Here is a 19,724-nt window from a genome sequence, read left to right on the forward strand (position 1 = left end):
ATTGTTGATGTTAAGTTGGGCTGGGAAAGGAAGATGTGGGGAACTGTACTTTCAGGGGCTTGGATATGCTGTTGACAGGCAGTTGGAACTGAGATAAGGAGCTTGATAGAGATCTGCTTCAGTCAATGTCTGAGTGATTACTGAATACTATAACACAGGGGTGGCCAACCTGTGGCTCCGGAGTCACATGCGTCTCTTCAGAAGTAAATATGCAGTTCCTGGTATAGGCACCGACTTCGGGGCTGGAGCTACAGGTGCCAACTTTCCAATGTGCCGGCAGGTGCTCACTGCTCAACCCCTGGCTCTGCCACAGGCCCTGCCCCACCCCGACTCCACCCCTTCCTGTCCCCTCTCTGGAGCCTGCTGTGCCCTCACTCCTCCCCCTCCTAGCCTTCTGTATGCCATGAAACAGCTGATCGGGAGGTGCGGGGAGGGAGGGGGAGGTGCTGTTCGGGGCTGCCGGTGCATGGGAGGCACTGGGAGCGGCGGGCGGAGGAGCTGATGTGGGGCTGCTGACTTATTACTGTGGCTTTTTGGCAATGTACATTGGTAGATTTAGGCTCCTTCTGAGGCTCTGGTTGGCCACCCCTGCTATAACAAGCGCACGTGAACTGTGGAATTACCTGAAATTTATCAAGAGAAGCCATTTTGTGGATTGTGAAGTAAAAGTTCTAAAGAGCAGATTATCTGTATCGTAATAGGGAAAACTACAGTATTACATACTAGTTCTTCTGAAACAAGTCTTCAGAACCTGCAAGGTATGTTTGTGTACAATCTGCAAGTTGTACAAATGTAACATAAACCTCTTATTAGCAAGCAAAAAAAAAAAAAGAAGTAAAATATCTTTTATGAGGCCACCTGTGGCATGAAAATAGTCTTTGTGTAAATAGAATAAAAGGATTCTTCATTAGGGTGTTTAATGTTCAAGGGACAAATCAAAGTATCTTTCATAAAATGTGTATAGTGAAAGAGAAATTCAAGAAAAAGTCGAAGGTGTGCATTTTTGTTGTTGGAGGTGTCAGTCCTTTCTACCAGAAAGAATTGCCTCCTAAGATTTTTAACATTTTGCCAGACCTGAGATTCAATGTTAACAAGTACAGTACAAAGTTATTCTAGTCCCAGCTCCTTGTCCAAGATCAGCAGTCTGCAGATATCACTTCTGTTTTGGTGGATATTCAGGCTGTCTTGCAACCAGTTGGGTTAGTCTACAAATGAGTTATTTGAAGATGACAAGCCTTTCAGTTTTTCAGAAAACCTTTCCTTTAAATAGGAGCTGTGTCTTTTTCTGGAATAAGAAAAGCAAGACCAGCACACCTTTCATCAAAGGTTGAATCTTTAAAAGAAAAACTAAATAAATAACTATGTAATTATTTAATAGGTAAGAATTACTATGAGTATACTATCAAAACAGTTTGTCAAGATCTCTGTAGAAATTGAGAGGAAAGAAATTCAAACCACAGGGATCTAAGGTTTGCTTGATTCCAGCTGTTTGGATGAGTTACTAGTACTGGCAGGCTGGAGCTCCCAGATAGACTGCTCTGGTCTGTTGCTGAGGGAAACCAGAGTTAGATGTGGTAAGGTGGCAGACTTAACTAAGCCACTTTTGCACATGCAGTCAAGCAAGACAAAAATATACAAATTTAGAATCTTCCTGCTACTCTGACAATACAGTTAAGAAATTTCAGTTACTTGGAAATCCAGTTACCTGGATTTGAGGGGTTTGTGAGAGGACTTCTACACGTCCAAATTCTTTCTAGTGGTGAACAGTCATTAATAAGCTATTTTCTTAGATTGGTAAGATTTTTTTGGAGCTGCCATTTTACTATACATCTTGCCAAGCCTAATGGGACCTCAGCTTGTTTGAGATCTCATCTAGGCATTTCTTCAGTAGCAATGTTTTAGTAATAATTGGTGAACTGGATCTGCAGCAAAGGAGTCTGAAATGTCTCTGTATGGGTGTAATACAGCCTTTAGAACAGTGGTGGGCAACCTGCAGCCCATCAGGTTAATCCTCTGGCAGGCTGCGAGACAGTGTTTACATTGACCGTCCTCAGGCACAGCTGCCCGCAGCTCCCCATGGCCGCAGTTCGACGTTCCTGGCCAATGGAAGCTGCAGGAAGCTGCGATGGCTGCAGGGACGTGCTGGCCACCCTTCCCGCAGTTCCCATTGGCCAGGAACGGCAAACTGTGGCCACTGGGAGCTGCGGGCGGCCATGCCTGCGGATGGTCAATGTAAACACTGTCTCATGGCCCGCCAGCGGATTACCATGACAGGCTGCAGGTTGCCCACCACTGCTTTAGAATGTCTCCATTTGCTGTAAAAAGGACAGGTCTAATCTGTCAATGATATTCAGGCCACTGAACACCTGTGCTTGAGAAAGATTTTCTTTTAGGATTCTAGGATAAATTTCAACTAGATCTGGATGTAATTCATATCTCATTCTCATAACTTCCTGTTTAGCTTCATTATTTCATTTTCCTCTGGAATGTCTTGGCCACTTCGTGAAAGATAATGCAAATAGAGTACTGGAATGCCATTTGTTTAGTAATGTATAATTTTCTTATCAATACATTGTTACGTGACATCTTGTTTCTCATCTGTTTGAAACTTATTATCGTCTATTCTGAACTTGATTTTTTTTTAAATTATTTTAATATTTAGTCTTTGGGATTTTTTTTTATTTTGACACTTCATACTTTGCCTAATCCTGCTGTCTCATTACTGTGACGGTATGATTTTTTATTTTTTTATTTTTTTTATTTCATGGATCCATATATAAAATATATTCATATATTATGGATCCATATATAAAATATATTTTTTATTGTTGTCTCTCATTTTGTCCAGAAATTCCATCCTGGGCCTGCAATACCGTCCCAACAAAAGCTTTGTTCTATAAAAGATTTGTCTTGATGAAATGGCATTTTCCAGTAAAAATAATTGTCAAAAAATTCCTGACCAGCTCTACTTTACAAGTGCTTGACTTTGTACATATAACGTTATTTAGGTTGCAGATTTCCCTAACCCTTTTAAAGGAAAAAGGCAAAAACAAATGCTATTTGTTACAACCCCCTCTGTCATGCATCACCAGGGTTTAAACCTTGAATCTTCAGCATTGCAGCACAGACTGCCATCACTTGAGCTACAGGAGCTAAATTAGGTGACAGCAGAAAAAAGCTGTTATCTAAAAGTGGGAGAGGTGGGCCTTTGGAACCATGTGTCAGGTTTTGTCGTGACTGGATAGAAATTCCAGTCTGGCTTTTCTCTCCTTAATCCGAGAACTGGAGGATTCCTACCCAGTGTGGTGTCTTGAGGTGGGGAGGAGGTAGGCTACTGGGGATGTGTGTGTTTCCAGAGGTGTATTTGTGGGGTGTTTGGCCTGGCTCTTTCACCTTTTTAGAAAGTTCATTTTCAGTTATTTTGGCAGATTGCCAACATTTTCATAAGGCATGCAAGAAACAGAAAGGATTTCTTTTTTCAAGAATTTATCTCAGCCAGACTTTAATGTAATTTCATGGGGCACATGAAAGATACATCTCAAGCCCTAGGACCTTGTTCCTGTTGAATGTCAAAGGCCTCCTACAGACTTAGGTGTTAAAGATTCTCAAAAAAGTTGTAAGAATATTCTGTAATGGAAAATGTTGGGCAACCTAAATAGAGGCGTCACTATCAGCTCCGCCTACAGTAAGTACAACATCAGAGTTTGAAAATGACGAAGAGTTAATCTTTAACTTTGGTTGCAAAAAAAAAACAAAAAACAAGTTGATCAACTTAAAGATGCCCTTTAAAGGAGAAGAGGATATAGTGATGCAGAAAAGAAGGTGTGGTGAAGAGCAGAGTGAGAAAAGGAAATGCATAGCTAAGTGAAACAATTGGCCAGATCAGTTGGGTAGGGCATGTCTGCACATAAAACTTCCTGCGGGTTTTGTGTACCCATGTTAAGTGACCTACAACAAATTTTGCATGAATAGAGTATATGCACCATGCTTTTATCCTGCAACTAAGGTAGTTATGCCTCATATCATTGCTACCACACAACACAACGATGTTTTGAAAAAAAGCACTCAGCATTCTGGTCAGACCTTATGGTGCATTTCTCCACTTGTGTGCTGTATGCATTCTGAGATCTACTCTATTCTATTCTGCTGCCACATTGTGGGATACCTACAGGAAAGCAGCTTCCTTGAAGATCTGTGCCAAGCTCGCGTCAGAGTTGCAACAGCAGACCACCTACATGAGAACTCCCCTTAGTGTGCAGACATGCATGACTGTTGCTGTCTAGAAGCTTGCCACACCTGATGCTACTGGTTAGTAGCTAAACATTTTGGGGTTGGTAAAACAAGTGTCAGAGCTGTTGTGGAGGTGTGTGGTGCTAGCAATAAGGTGATTTTCCCCTCTACTCCGGTGATTCTTCCCTTCCCCGTGACCCCAAATCTTAAGGCTGGGAAATGCATAGAAGGTTATTAACGGATTTGCAGGCTTGGGGTTCACCAATTATATTGGGTCATTGATTGGACACTTGCCTATTCTTTAACCACGCACCCCACCAGGCCTCAGAATTCATCAGTAGAAAAGGGTATTTTTCTAATATTAATGTGAAGTGGTCTGGAAAGGTCCGTAACACCAGGATCTTCAAAAACTCTGGACTGTCTTTTGCAATGCAAAAAGGAATTTTGCTCCTGTGGTCTTTATGAATAGTGTTTAAATTATATGCTGAGTAGTTGCAGAATTACTGTGATGGTGTATCTGGAAGACTGAAAAGTAGATGCAGGATCCTGATGTGGAGACTTAGAAACGTTGTTGTCGTCTTATGATAGCTGCTTGCTGTGTTTTGCTCAGCCTTTGAGAGCCAGGGAAAGAGCCTTGCAAATGGATGACAGCAGGAGATGAGTCAATTTGGTGAAAACTTTCAACAGCCATATTAGAAGAGGCTTCTGCAAAATGATACAAAGACAGGGACACAGTGAGGAATGCATTGTACCCATACTTCAAGTCTAGGTGCCACTTTCAAAAGTACATACGCTCTTTGCGTAAGAAATTTATCAGCATTACTGAATGTGTCTTGTGTACATGTATTAAATACAATGACTGAATCATGATGTGTGTGCTGTAACATTTATTTTTGAGGTTTTAGTGCACTTTGTGGGAATTTTGATAGCGCTTGTAATCTTGTGTGTGTGTTATTTGTTTTTGGTACATGTGGTTGTTGTGATCATGATGCTGTACTTTTCAATGAATTGTGCAAGATTTGGAACAATGAGTGTAAGCACATTTTCACTACTTCATTAACCAAGAATACACCAAGATGAACACTGTGAGCTTTAAAAAAAATTATAAAATATTCATAAAGTTGTGCAAAAGTAGGTTTCAAGGCCACGTATTCCAAGATGGTTGTTTGCCTCCCATCATCCCTAGCAGCTGTCTGTGAGGTGCTAACCATTTCCTTTATCAGTCTCTCTCTCTCTTCTTCTCTCCCCTCACCCCCCCCCCCCAATCTGGTGGTATGGAGAAAAAGAACAAGTTATTGTTTGAATTGTAGTCTCCATGCCAAAACTCCATTTCTTTTGGTTCTTCCCAGTCTTGAGTGAGCTTGAAGATGGTAAGACATTTACAATATTTTCTTCCTTTTTAGGAGCCCCCAGCCCTGTGGTGTGAGGTGGATAGCAGGGAAGAGTTTGGTCTGCAAACTTGAGGAATGGAGTACTAAATTCTAGATGGGCTGTGAGTTACTGGGGAGAAGGTGGTAGCTAACTAAAGAGGGGGCGGCAGCAGCAGGCTAGTAATTGCATGTGAACTTCTGTACTCTGTCCGTACTTTGGAGGATGTTAACCTGAGCCGTGTCCCCAAAAGACAGAGTACTCTGTTCAAAAATTCATTGAGCAAACTGGGAAGATATGCTGTGATGCTGTTTGCTTGGATGGTTCCTCCCAGAGCTGGTGCAGGAGTGGACAGGAACCACAAGGTACTTGGGTAGTGCCGAGAGAGCTGCTTTGCTGTGCAGTCTCGTTGCCAAGTTAGAGCACTATTTGTGCCTTTTCTCATATTTAACCCCATGGATAAGCATAAAGTACACAGCAAAATAAACAACATTCTTCAGTAACTCAAAGCGTGGCCAAATTCTTTAAAATATCGTTCTTTTAGGAAATATCTGTGCAGCATGATTTGGCGATTCAACTTATAATGACTCATGTTTGTTCAAAACTAAGTGCATTAATGACACTGAGAGCCAGAAACATGAATTTTTTTGCTTTTTCTTTTCTGAATTTACTGCTAGAGTAAAAGTCCATTTCTTCAAATAGTTTCCCATCTGGTGTTGCCATTATGTTAGAGGGAAGAGGGTGTTAACCATGCAGATGAGAGACCAATAAGCACCATGCTGGGGAATGTGGTGGGGAGAGCAGTACACAGCAAACTGAAGTGGTCTTTCTGTGTTTGCATATTTATAGAAATAAAGGTGTGGAGAGTTTGTACAGTCTCTGCCGCAGCCATCATTTTGAGTAGTGGGTGGGTGTCGGAGTGGTGTTAAAAGCCTACGAGAGAGAGAGAGAGAAGGAAGTTAGCCCAATATGGGCTATGAATTCTACAGCAGCTGGAATTGCAAAAGACAGAACCTGGCTGGGTGCCACCATTTAGACAGAGATGTGATACTGATCAGGATGACACCCGGGACAGTGGAGGGCACACAGGTAAACAGACATGATCACTCAGCTAGCCAGTTAAAGCAGTATGGGATGCTAATAGGAGGACTTGGCCAAGGGGCAACTATTCATTTTGGGATGGGTATGCATCCACATCTACTTTGCTGAAGGTAATCTCATCCCACATCTCAGCAACCCACTTTCAAAGTGGGTTTAATAATGCATATTAAAAAACCAGATGATTCATAACAAAAAAATTGTCTGTGGTCACAAGGCACTTTAATATGAAATAGCTCAAGTTGACCTGCAACAAATTTCAAGTGTAAGCAAGCCCAAAAAAGAGCAGTTGATCAAACTGGTAACACGGTATTCAAATAGGTTGAATCTAACAAACAATCAGTTGCTCAAGAATAAATGGGAAGGAGGAAGAAATACGAACAACTTGTTGGACCCTGTCTTGTATTAATTCTCTTTTCGTGAGGTTGTCTGGTGCTACAGAAATTGGCACCAGTTAAGAAAGTACTTTTTCTCCAAGTGGGAGAGCTTTGTCTAGTGAATTGCCATAAGAAATCACAAATGACAAAGGGAGACTGACAAAAATTAACCTTTTTTTCCTCTCTATTTTATGGGTTGTTGAAAGTTACTCCTGCTGGTGATTTTACAAATTTTGCAAGCTTCCCTTCACTAGAGATGCAGATTTGGAACAGCAGAAAGCTGAGTTACATTAATATTAATTATACAATACATGGTCTGAGATATAGTCAGCATGCTGCTAATACCCAAGTCTGTATTATCTTTGTGCTGGTGAGTCAGTCTGCATGATCTCATTTTTTGGTCAAAGCTTGCAGACGGTGAGATGGTTAGTCTTTGTTCGATCGGACTGCAGAATTAAATATCTTGTGGGGAAGAGGAATCACTAAACAATGTTTCTGTTCTGTGGTGGCTTTATTTAATTGAAGACTGCCATAGCCACAAGTATAAAAAGTAGGCAACTAGGGCTCAGTTTTAATGGAAGTAGTACCTGGAAGTACAAGTTTTTGCAGCAATCAGGATTGGTATTTTTAATCTTTTTAATATGTGCAAGGATAAATACATAGAAAGGATTTCAGAAATGCCTGCCCTTGTGACCTCCTGAAAGCTTTCTATGAAATGTGCTTCTTGCAGAAGCTCAATAAAACTAGCACAGCCCACCTACTGCACGGAAATGATAGTAAGTTCACTGAGCATTAGTAATTCTAATTACCAAATTGGTTATAGGCTGTAGTATATAGCTAATATCAATCAAGGTGGGAATGAAGACTTTTTTGTATATGTGTAGGGAGAGGAGCATCTCTTTCTGTTTGGTCTCGATTTCATTTGCTTTGTTTTGGTAAATTGACTTAGCTGCTAATTTGGTACTTGCTTTTATTTATGTTTTAAACTGCCTAGATGACTGTGGACATATGGCACCAATATTAGAATCATAGAATCATAGAATATCAGGGTTGGAAGGGACCCCAGAAGGTCATCTAGTCCAACCCCCTGCTCAAAGCAGGACCAATTCCCAGTTAATTCATCCCAGCCAGGGCTTTGTCAAGCCTGACCTTAAAAACCTCTAAGGAAGGAGATTCTACCACCTCCCTAGGTAACACATTCCAGTGTTTCACCACCCTCTTAGTGAAAAAGTTTTTCCTAATATCCAATCTAAACCTCCCCCACTGCAACTTGAGACCATTACTCCTCGTTCTGTCATCTGCTACCATTGAGAACAGTCTAGAGCCATCCTCTTTGGAACCCCCTTTCAGGAAGTTGAAAGCAGCTATCAAATCCCCCCTCATTCTTCTCTTCTGCAGGCTAAACAATCCCAGCTCCCTCAGCCTCTCCTCATAACTCGTGTTCCAGTCCCCTAATCATTTTTGTTGCCCTTCGCTGGACTCTCTCCAATTTATCCACATCCTTCTTGAAGTGTGGGGCCCAAAACTGGACACAGTACTCCAGATGAGGCCTCACCAATGTCGAATAGAGGGGAACGATCACGTCCCTCGATCTGCTCGCTATGCCCCTACTTATACATCCCAAAATGCCATTGGCCTTCTTGGCAACAAGGGTACACTGCTGACTCATATCCAGCTTCTCGTCCACTGTCACCCCTAGGTCCTTTTCTGCAGAACTGCTGCCTAGCCATTCGGTCCCTAGTCTGTAGCTGTGCATTGGGTTCTTCCGTCCTAAGTGCAGGACCCTGCACTTATCCTTATTGAACCTCATCAGATTCCTTTTGGCCCAATCTTCCAATTTGTCTAGGTCCTTCTGTATCCTATCCCTCCCCTCCAGCGTATCTACCACTCCTCCCAGTTTAGTATCATCCGCAAATTTGCTGAGAGTGCAATCCACACCATCCTCCAGATCATTTATGAAGATATTGAATAAAACCGGCCCCAGGACCGACCCTTGGGGCACTCCACTTGATACCGGCTGCCAACTAGACATGGAGCCATTGATCACTACCCGTTGAGCCCGACAATCTAGCCAGCTTTCTACCCACCTTATAGTGCATTCATCCAGCCCATACTTCCTTAACTTGCTGACAAGAATACTATGGGAGACCGTGTCAAAAGCTTTGCTAAAGTCAAGAAACAATACATCCACTGCTTTCCCTTCATCCACAGAACCAGTAATCTCATCATAAAAGGCGATTAGATTAGTCAGGCATGACCTTCCCTTGGTGAATCCATGCTGGCTGTTCCTGATCACTTTCCTCTCATGCAAGTGCTTCAGGATTGATTCTTTGAGGACCTGCTCCATGATTTTTCCAGGGACTGAGGTGAGGCTGACTGGCCTGTAGTTCCCAGGATCCTCCTTCTTCCCTTTTTTAAAGATTGGCACTACATTAGCCTTTTTCCAGTCATCCGGGACTTCCCCGGTTCGCCACGAATTTTCAAAGATAATGGCCAATGGCTCTGCAATCACAGCCGCCAATTCCTTCAGCACTCTCGGATGCAACTCGTCCGGCCCCATGGACTTGTGCACGTCCAGCTTTTCTAAATAGTCCCTAACCACCTCTATCTCCACAGAGGGCTGGCCATCTCTTCCCCATTTTGTGATGCCCAGCGCAGCAGTCTGGGAGCTGACCTTGTTAGTGAAAACAGAGGCAAAAAAAGCATTGAGTACATTAGCTTTTTCCACATCCTCTGTCACTAGGTTGCCTCCCTCATTCAGTAAGGGGCCCACACATTGGCTTTCTTCTTGTTGCCAACATACCTGAAGAAACCCTTCTTGTTACTCTTGACATCTCTGGCTAGCTGCAGCTCCAGGTGCGATTTGGCCCTCCTGATAACATTCCTACATGCCCGAGCAATATTTTTATACTCTTCCCTGGTCATATGTCCAACATTCCACTTCTTGTAAGCTTCTTTTTTATGTTTAAGATCCGCTAGGATTTCACCATTAAGCCAAGCTGGTCGCCTGCCATATTTACTATTCTTTCGACTCATTGAAATTATTATTATTAAATATTATATTATAATATAATATATAAATATTATATTATTATTAAAACTACACAATCTGCATATATTATATAATCTTCTTCAGTTATTCATTTAACCCACTGATATAGACAACCTAACTAAGTACTTTGATTTGAAAGGTTGCTGGAGGAGGGCAATGGCTCTAGGATTCACAATCTCTTAGTTGGGTCAATCATATCCCACTTAATGTGCAAATAGCCTTTGAATGAATAATTACTTCTGGCTAATGCACTTTTACTAACTCTTCACTTCTACTGTGGATCTCATAATATCTGATGTTTTAAAAGACCCAGCTCCTGGAAACAAATGATTAAATGGGAATCATAGATTGCCATTTTTTAAAAAAAATATGTTTCTAGTCCTCATTGTCACAGAGAAAAGGTTACATATATGACCAAATTGTACTCTGTGATGGGGTGTACAAACCCCACACTGAGCAGCAAGGGCTTAAGGGCTCATTTGGGGCTCAGCCAGCCCTGCCCCGCCAAACCAGCAGCAAATTCTCCATCTGCTGGAGGAATTAAAAGGCAGCAAATTAGCTCAGTTGGTGAGCAATGCTGAAGGTAAACAGACCTGCAGCCCACAGCTCCAGGAGAGCAGAGTGAAACCTAAAGGCTCTGATGCAGCTGCCTAAAGGAGCCCTCGGTGAGGAAAGGGGGGAACCTTCGTCGAGACAAGAAGAGAGGGAAGTATTCTGTGGCCCTGGACAGTTGCGACTCCCTCTTGCTTTCTTGGGATTTGGATTTTCCCATCAGGTGAAAGCCTTGGACTGAGGTGACCCCGGGGGGGAGACAAGAGGAAGAGGCCCAGGGAAGACAGCCTTAAATAGTCTTGGTTGCCAGGTTACTGGTAGCTAAAAGGGCCCTGGGTCAGAGCCCAGTAGAGTGGGAGGGCCCTGGTTCCCCTCCCCATAACCCACCTGGTAGTCTGGCGTTGTGGCTATGACCACCAGGCCACGCGTCCCAACCAGACTCTGAGCGGAGACCATTAAATACCACAAAAATATCAAAATCCAGAAGGCAAATAGTAAGAACCTAAAATTTGATTTAAAAAAAAACCCCTCGTGATTATTTGGGTTTTACTCATGACTTTTTAACATTTGATGTTGGCAACTCACACAGTATCAATGGGAACTGAAACACTATAGTAGTATTCCCTTTTTTCTGTACTGACACTTTCAGCATAGAAAAACAATGAATACAATAAAAATAGTGCAACAACAATTGTTCTTTAATCTGATTACAAAACACTTCGGTCTATACTAATTCGCTTCAAGCAGCAATCCCTTCTTTGTTTCTTATTGCCAAAGAATATAATACTATAATAAAATATAGTGCATATATGTAACATGTTTTTCCCCACTCATCCCATCTTCATTTCAACTTCTGATGTTACTTCAGTTTAGATGCGTTACGTTACCATTGCTGTAAATACCGTTAATATCTGTTTTTACTTTTAAACAATCCAGATTATTTTAGTTAGTTTCTACATGGTTTTAGTTAAAGCACTTCTAGAACTTTAACTTCTGTGGAAGTTGCTACATACAATATTAAAGACCATCATGTACTAATGTTTCTGGCTTTTTTCTAAACTTGAAAAGGTAAGCAAAAGTATTCTGTTTCACCAGAAGCAGATTAGTATCATATAAAAAGTTTAAAAGTCTTCGGTTTTACATTTCTACTTTCCACATCTTTCTCTTCTAATTTTTCTTAATTATTTTAATTTCTTTAAGGTTTTTTTAAAATCACAGAATCTAGTTCATACATTTGTGAAAGTTTATCTTGGACAAGATACTCTTCTGTCCTACAGTTGGTAGTCAAGTATAGGGAATGCATACAATTTAAGAGGATGCATTTAGGAATAGTTATTTAAAAGTGAAAAATGGTTCTTTCAAAAGTGCAAATTCTACAAGGATTACAAAGCGAAGGAAAAAACCACATTCAGAATCTATATCTGTCCAGTTAAAACTAACATTTCACAAGAGTTAACTTGCACATTAACTAAAACGCGCCTCTTAAAGGAAAAAAAAACTTTTGAGGGTTATACACTAAAAGTATGCTGCTTGTACACATTTGCCATTTCTTATACCTTACTTACACAGTCTTGCATAGATAATCCTTTTTCCTTTAAGCAAGAGTTAAAGGTTGAATCAGCAGGCAAGAGAGAGATGATGTGATTAAAAACTGACCAGGAATTCAGGAGTATTGTGATCAGTGCCTGGCACTGCCGCAAGTTTTTTTATGAAGCCCAAGGTTTGTCCTCTGTAAAAAATGAAGATATTTATCTACCTTTATATAGGGTGGTGGTTGAGGTTTAATTCATTAAATGTTTGTAAAGCATTCTGAGAGCCTAGACTAGAAGGAGCTATAAGAATGCAGGGTATTAATACAACTATGCATAAAACCTTGTTTGCTCTGGAAAAGAATTCAGCAAGTTAATTCTCACTTCTTTTTGTTGTTGTTGTTCTTGCTTGTGAAGGAAGATGGGAGCACCATATGCAGATGGCACAGCAATATATATTGATTATTTAGAACATTTACTTATAAAAGTTGATTTCTTGAATGATATGTCTCCTGTACATTTAACGTTTTATTTATGGTGTGTTACTGGATGCTTACTTTGGTACTGTTCATACTGATTAACTTTTTTAACTAAAAAAATATAATTCTCATTCCTTAATAGTATCTTTTTTGTCTTCAGCCTTTTAGACCATACCGTTCCATTGATCATGAGGCTTAGAATTTTTGAGTTCTAATCCCAGCTATGCTACACGGTCTCACTGTGTATAGGCCTTGGGCAATTCACCTAATTTGCAAAGAGAAATTTGCAGTTTTTCTTTTTGCAAAATGTGTGCATTAATTATTCATTAATAATTAAAGAGCCCTGTGAGTAGTACTTTGTAGTTGTAAAATACTCTTGGAACATGCTGCTTTTTATTATTATTCAGTGTTGAAAAGTGCAAGTGTGATTAAATTTCCAATGGTCCTATACTTGTTTGATGTTAACTTTAGCTGTTCAGCATTTATTTGATAATAAAAATTGCTTGCATTGGCTCTCTCTACTTGGTACCATAAAGCAGTATTTTTCTAAGCATTTTAAAGCACTTTTTAAAGCTTTGTCTGAAATGTTTTCTTTGTGACCTAACATCACAACATTCCAGTTTAAAATTGGTAGAGAAGCACAGTGTTGATAGCAATACATGCAGATAGTCAGAATGTGAAAAATTCTCTAGGTTTTTCATGTTAAACCTTTGACAAAAAGCCTGAAAGAAACCTACAGAAGTAAAGTCTATGCCAGAAGACTTGCATTTACTTAAACACCGCCAGCTGAAAATATTAACTAGTTAAATGTTGTTTGGTTGTAGGCAATATGCCAGCTCCTGAACAGACCCCATTAGTGGAGGAGGGGCTGCAGCAGACCACCCAGGAAACCTCCACAGGCCCAGGCATGGAGCCAGAGACTACTGCCACTACCATTCTAGCTTCTGTAAAAGAGCAGGTATTTTTATTTTCTTCTGTATCAGTTCAGAAGTATACTGTGCTTTTCAGAATTAAGCATGTTCTACTCTTCGTTTATGTTTTGTTTCCTTGATCCATTCCAACTCAAGAATTTCTAAAAGATGTTTCTTTTCCTACTCGTGGGGGACTTCTGCTCCACCGGGCACACACAATTTATGTGCCCCACAAAAATTTTTTTTTCTATCCAGAATAATACATTCTGCTGGAGAGGCGCTTCAGTTACCCCATTTGCCCTGCAGGGCTGCTGTGGTGCTAGAAGAGAGGGCAGCTGGCTCACGAGCCAAAGCAGCCAGCCACAGAGAGGGGGAGAGAGCAGAGACTGCTTTTCTCACAGCAACATGCCTTCAGGGCCGGGTGAGGGGGGATGGACAGAGCTGGCCACATGGGGTTGCTGGGGGGGGGGGGGGGGGGGAGTCACATAGACTTGGGTTCAAAAGGGCTAGGGCGGGGTACAGACTGGGGCAGGGGCACAGGAGCTAGTGGAGTGACCGCATTGAGCCAGGGGCTGAATGGAAGGGGGGTGCAAGGGCACATGGGAAGGGGGGGTTGCTTTACCAAGTCTGAGGTCAGTCTAACGAGATAAATCAATTAAAAGCAGGATACCAAGGGAGAAAAAATAACTTTTGAAGTTGTAAGAGAGTGGCCCATTACAGACTGTTGACAAAAAGTTGTGAGTAACAGGAGGGAGAAATTAGTATGTGGGAAATTAAGTTTAGCTTTTGTAATGACCCAACCACTCCCAGTCTCTATTCAGGCCTAATCTGATGGTATCCAGTTTGCACATTAATTCCAGTTCTGCAGCTTCACGTTTGAGTCCGTTTTTGAAGTTTTTTTGTTGAAGAATTGCCACTTTTAAGTCTGTTATTGAGTGACCAGGGAGATTGAAGTGTTCTCCTACTGGTTTTTTAATGTTATGTTTCCTGGTGTCAGATTTGTGACCATTTATTCTTTTGTGTAGAGACTGTCCGGTTTGGCCAGTGTACATGGCAGAGGGGCATTGCTGGCACATGATGGCATATATCACATAGGTGAATGAGCCCCTGATGGTGTGGCTGATGTGGTTAGGTCCTATGATGGTGTCCCTTGAATAGATATGTGGACAGAGTTTGCGCCGGGGTTGGTTGCAGGGTTTGGTTCCTGGATTGGTGTTTTTGTTGTGTGGTGTGTAGTTGCTGGTGAGTGTTTGCCTCAGGTTGGGGGGCTGTCTGTAAGCGAGGACTGGCCTGTCTCCCAAGGTCTGTGAGAGTGAGGGATCGTCCTTCAGGATAGGTTGCAGATCCTTGATGATGCGTTGGAGAGGTTTTAGTTGGGGGCCTTAGGTGACGGCTAGTGACGTTTTGTTACTTTATTGGGCCTGTTTTGTAGTAGGTGACTTCTGGGTACCCTTCTGGCTCTGTCAGTCTGTTTCCAGGTTCACTTCTAGGTTCCTTCCCAGCAATTATTTCCTTCTCCCTCAGCTCCTCTGTTACCCCTAACTTCCCCAAACCTTAGCACTGATTCTGCAGGATGTGTATTGTAGTTTAAATGAATTATTACTCAAAATTCTGTATTAGTATGCCTAGTAAGGATCTATTTGCCAAAAAACATTTTTTGAATCTTTTTTGTCTGTATTGTTGCAGACATACTTGCTGACCGGTATTTTGAAATAAATTACCAAAATAATTGAAACTGGCATGATTATTTTGTGTTATTTTGACAAATAAAATATTCAGAATTTTAAAATATTATGTGCAGAATTTTTAGCACAGAATTCCCCCAGAAAATGTAAACCTCAACAGTGTACATGTCAGAATCTGAACAAGCAGGATACGTGTTCATTTATCCGCAATCAAGGGAAATAGTATAGTAATCTGTACCCATTTTATTTGTACCCTGAAATCTTTTTTGTAAATCAGATTTGAAATTTGGCAAAAAAGCTAATGGAAAACTTTGACTATAAAAACCATACGTGTTCCTAATGTAGTTGTGCAGGAATGTTTCAGTAATTTGCAGACAACAGATTTGTTCAGACTTCTTGTGAGTGTCTTGTTTTGTCATATTAACTTCATTTTTTGAGAGGATGGTTTTAACTGTTTGAGCTAGTGATTTGCTTTGAAATTCATAGTTTAGATAAATATTAAAAATGTGAATGCTGTTTTTCCTTTAAACATCTCATATTTATCATCATGCATTGTTCTTGTTAAGGTTTTGTCTACTCTTCTATAAAAGTCAAGGTTTCCAGAATATAATATTTTGCTTGTTTGAAATCAAGTTCAGCATAAGTTTGAATTAGCATTTTGAAAAAAACAAGGGTGTGTTTTGTTTTATTTTTTTAAGAAAACCTTTTAACTTGAATACAGAACTGAAACAATGCTAACATTAATAAACGCAGTAATTGGTTACAGGAACTGATACCTGCAAGGCAGACAGCCCTCTAGTGTGGATTTATACTTACAAAATGCAACCTAGAAATCTTTCTTCTCCGAAAGAAGTAGATTTTTGATAGCTTTATTAAAATATTTTTGTATAAAAAAAAAAACCCCTCAGTATGCAATTCAATTTAAGAACTTTGAATCCAAATAATTATCATAACAGTTGTCATAGTTTGTCCCATGTTAATATTAATCCTTTGCTCTTAGAGTGCTAGGGAGAAGATGTAAAATGAAGAATATCACTCATTGTTCCAAAAATCCATGTTTTGCAAATTGCAATACCTATGCAAACAATTTTGAGATTATGATGCCAGAGCCGTTTTAACTCAGAATTTCTTTTGGTTTGGTTGACATATGTCTCTACAAGGTTTCCTGCCATTTCTCCTCCCCCCCCGCCCCCACAGTTGTCATCCTACTCAGTTGGTTTGGAAAAGAGGGAGAAGCAAAAGGACAAAAAAAAAAAAAGAGAATGTATGGCAGTGATGATGTAAACTGAATATAAACGCACCTCAAGTTCTGTAGCTGCTTTCAAGAAATTGGCTGCGTTAAAGCAATCTTCATTGTTTAATTCTGAAGTTTTTCCTGTACTGTGCCACAGGGAGAAGTCATCCCACCGCATACTTCCAGTACATATTCCTAGTCTGAGCAGAATAAACTTTGACTTACAAATTTATTTAAATGAAATCAGAAAAATGTCCATTCAATTTGCATTGAAGTTGTTTGTGTTATGGCGTTTTCTACCTCTAGGCTGATGGTTCTAATCCAACCCAGAATAGTAGGAACCCGATGTTAATTGTGCCATTTAGTGGTTATCTAGTGATCTATGTGTAATGCCAAGGTGATCTCAGTCCAGTTCTTAGAGGACAGGTACCACCTTACAAATCCTCAACCAGCAAAATTAAAATTAATACTATTGTTTTCAGCTCACCTGTTTGTTTGTCTTAACCCAAGTGCAAGTTTAATAAATATTTTGCTAGAAAAAAGGCAGAAGGCTGTGTGGGCCTGGAAAATAAACTACATTCTCAGCCTTAGAGGTGATCCTAGTCCAGCGGTTCTCAAATTTCATTCCCCGCAAACTCCTTCTGACAACAAAAATTACTAAATGACTCCAAGAAGGGGAACCAAAGCCTGAGCCCAAGCCCAAGACCTGCTACCTGTGGGGGGTTGAAGCCAAAGCCAAAGCCTGAGGGCTTCAGCCCTGGATGAGGGGATCTGAAACCTGAGCTCCACCACCCAGGGCTGAAGCCTTTGGGCTTCAGCTTCAGTCCCTGGCAGTGGGGCTTGGGCTTCAGCGCTGGGTGGTGGGGCTCGGCTGGGTCTAATGCCAGCCCTGGTTACCCCCATTAAAATGGGTCATGTTGCACTTTGGGGTCCCGACCCATGGTTTGAGAACCATTGTCTTTGTTACATTTGATGCCCATTAGCAGAACCCTGTGGAGAAGTTTGCACTGCTGCTGTCTGTGCCTGCTCTGTGAATAAACCAACTTCAGTTTTTAGAGCTGCCAGACCTATACCTTTCAGGAGGACATAATGCACTTAAAAAAACATTAAAGCAGGGAAAGTGATATGAGGCTGCCACAACATTATCTAACTTGCCCAATAATTATATTTGGATACTGGTGCACACAAGTATAAATCCTTCCCCAAACAGTGCTATCATTGAAGACATTCTAAAAACTGGAAATTCTGGAACCATGAGGAAGACACATGACTCAAAACTAGAGATCAGTGAATGAAAATAACTTATTTGGAGATGAGGTAGCTGAGTTGTTGAGGATGTAGATTAAAATGCTGCAGGTTGTGGGTTCAAGTCTCAGTTGCTGTCACACTGAAATGCGACCTTCAGTTCACCTAACTATAAAATGGTACCCTATCCATTAGGTTAGGGAAGTCAAAGGCAGTTAGATATGATGCTGGTCACATTGCTTCCTTGTGTACTATTGGCTATGAAATGGATGTGCCTTAAATATGTCAACCCGAGGAGCCCTTGGCTCTGGAGAACTTTGGCTTTGGCATGCTAAATTATCCAACCCATTTAGACTAATTTAATTTAAATTGTATTATTTCCTGAAAAATACTTTGTATGAATAGATGTGGGGGATTTGGGTTTTTTTAATTGCTTTAAGCCTCATGTTGTCAACCTCTTGGGTCACAAGATATTGGATGGTCAACTTGTCACTGTTAGAGGACTCAGTATTACCATTCAGGATCTCACATCACTAACTTGGGGAAAGCATTTTGCATTTGAAGAGGGGGAAAAAGAAGCCCATTTCTGTGACCAGTTCTTTTTGTTCATTTTTAATGGCAGCTTTTGAAGATGCTCTGAGGTTTGAAAAATTAGTAATTCTTACAAAGATGGATTAGTAGGAATACTGATGTGGTCTAAGATGCATGTTAAGTTCAGTTTGTTACATGGTTCTGTAGTTTAACAAATTCATATCACCGTAGCATATGGTGGGTGGAGATATGTGTATGATGAAGTGGCAGACTTATTTAAATTTTCTTGAAGTTTTGGGGGTTTCAGTTTTGTTTTGTTTAGTATTGTGTCCTGAATACATGTTTGTTTGCTCTGGGACCACTTCTGTAAAGCATTGAGAACCCACTCTGTGACTGATTCTAAATTAACTGAAACTACTCAGGTACAAGTTCTGGTTTCCTTGTGGACAGTTCAGTGAAAACATGCTCAATGGTGATAAAGCATATGTTAAAATATATAAGAATAGGATATAAAATAACTGACAATGTTATGAGATGATATAAATCAGTGGTAATCCTTGTTTGGATACTGTGCTCAGTTCTGGATTCCTCATCTGAAGGCAAAAAAGAACAAGAAATACTCAAGAATTGAGAGTGATTAGAGATATGGAAACACTTCCGTTTGAAAGAATGTCTATTGAATATGGAAGAATGTAGCCAAAGTGAACACTAAATTTCATTTAATGTAAATCAGTTCTAAAGAACAGGGAAGAATTTTAAAAAAGAAGGCAAACTCAATTATCAGCCATCATATAGCTTTTGATATGGCATTGAAAGATTGCTTTGTATGTTCTAGGTTTATAAGGCTAGGTCTTGACAGAGATTATGGTCTCCTTGCATTCCCATTCATTGGGTTAATCATGTATTTCACTGGGGGTTTTTTGTTCTATTTATATGGAAGAGTGCAGATTGAACAGTAGTTTTCTCATTGTAAAAAATGTGTACTATACTAATTCTATACAGTTTTGTATGATCCTCTTCTGTATTTGGATACCCCAAAATAAAATACTATTGTGTATTTGTTCATTTTTACTTTTTAGTGAAACTTATATATGTGGGTTTCCCATGCACAGCTAAACTTGACTACTATTTCATAGGATATTTATCACCACACTTATTAAGGTTTTGTCAGTGCTTACTTCTAAACCCACATATTTTGGACCCTGATACAAATTCAGTCTGCCATAAATTGGTGTACAGATTATTTATCTGGAATAACTGATTTGTTACCTCCTCAAAATTTCAATAATTGCTTCTGCTTTGTAATCATTAGATATAAGAAAAACAAATGGGAACTAAATCCATTTTGTGGCTTCAGATGTTTTTGTTCTGCTATAAGTAAAAAATGTGTTATCTTTCTCTCTTATTAAATTAAGATATTTGGGGTTGAATTC

The 19,724-nt window shown here is 40.3% G+C and overlaps 1 protein-coding gene across 1 annotated transcript in view; it reads left to right on the plus strand.

Moving 5' to 3' along the window:
• The window catches only part of PKP4 (plakophilin 4), a 242,515-nt gene that overhangs the window by 48,517 nt on the left and 174,274 nt on the right, over positions 1–19,724 (plus strand). Inside the window, exon 2 of the mRNA XM_073305536.1 lies at positions 13,510–13,643. Coding sequence (XP_073161637.1) covers positions 13,515–13,643 — 129 coding nt within the window. The 5' untranslated portion in view covers positions 13,510–13,514. The remainder of the gene's footprint in view (positions 1–13,509; positions 13,644–19,724) is intronic.

This window comes from Lepidochelys kempii, chromosome 11, assembly GCF_965140265.1.
Source record: "Lepidochelys kempii isolate rLepKem1 chromosome 11, rLepKem1.hap2, whole genome shotgun sequence".
In the NCBI taxonomy this organism is placed as follows: Eukaryota; Metazoa; Chordata; order Testudines; family Cheloniidae; genus Lepidochelys; species Lepidochelys kempii.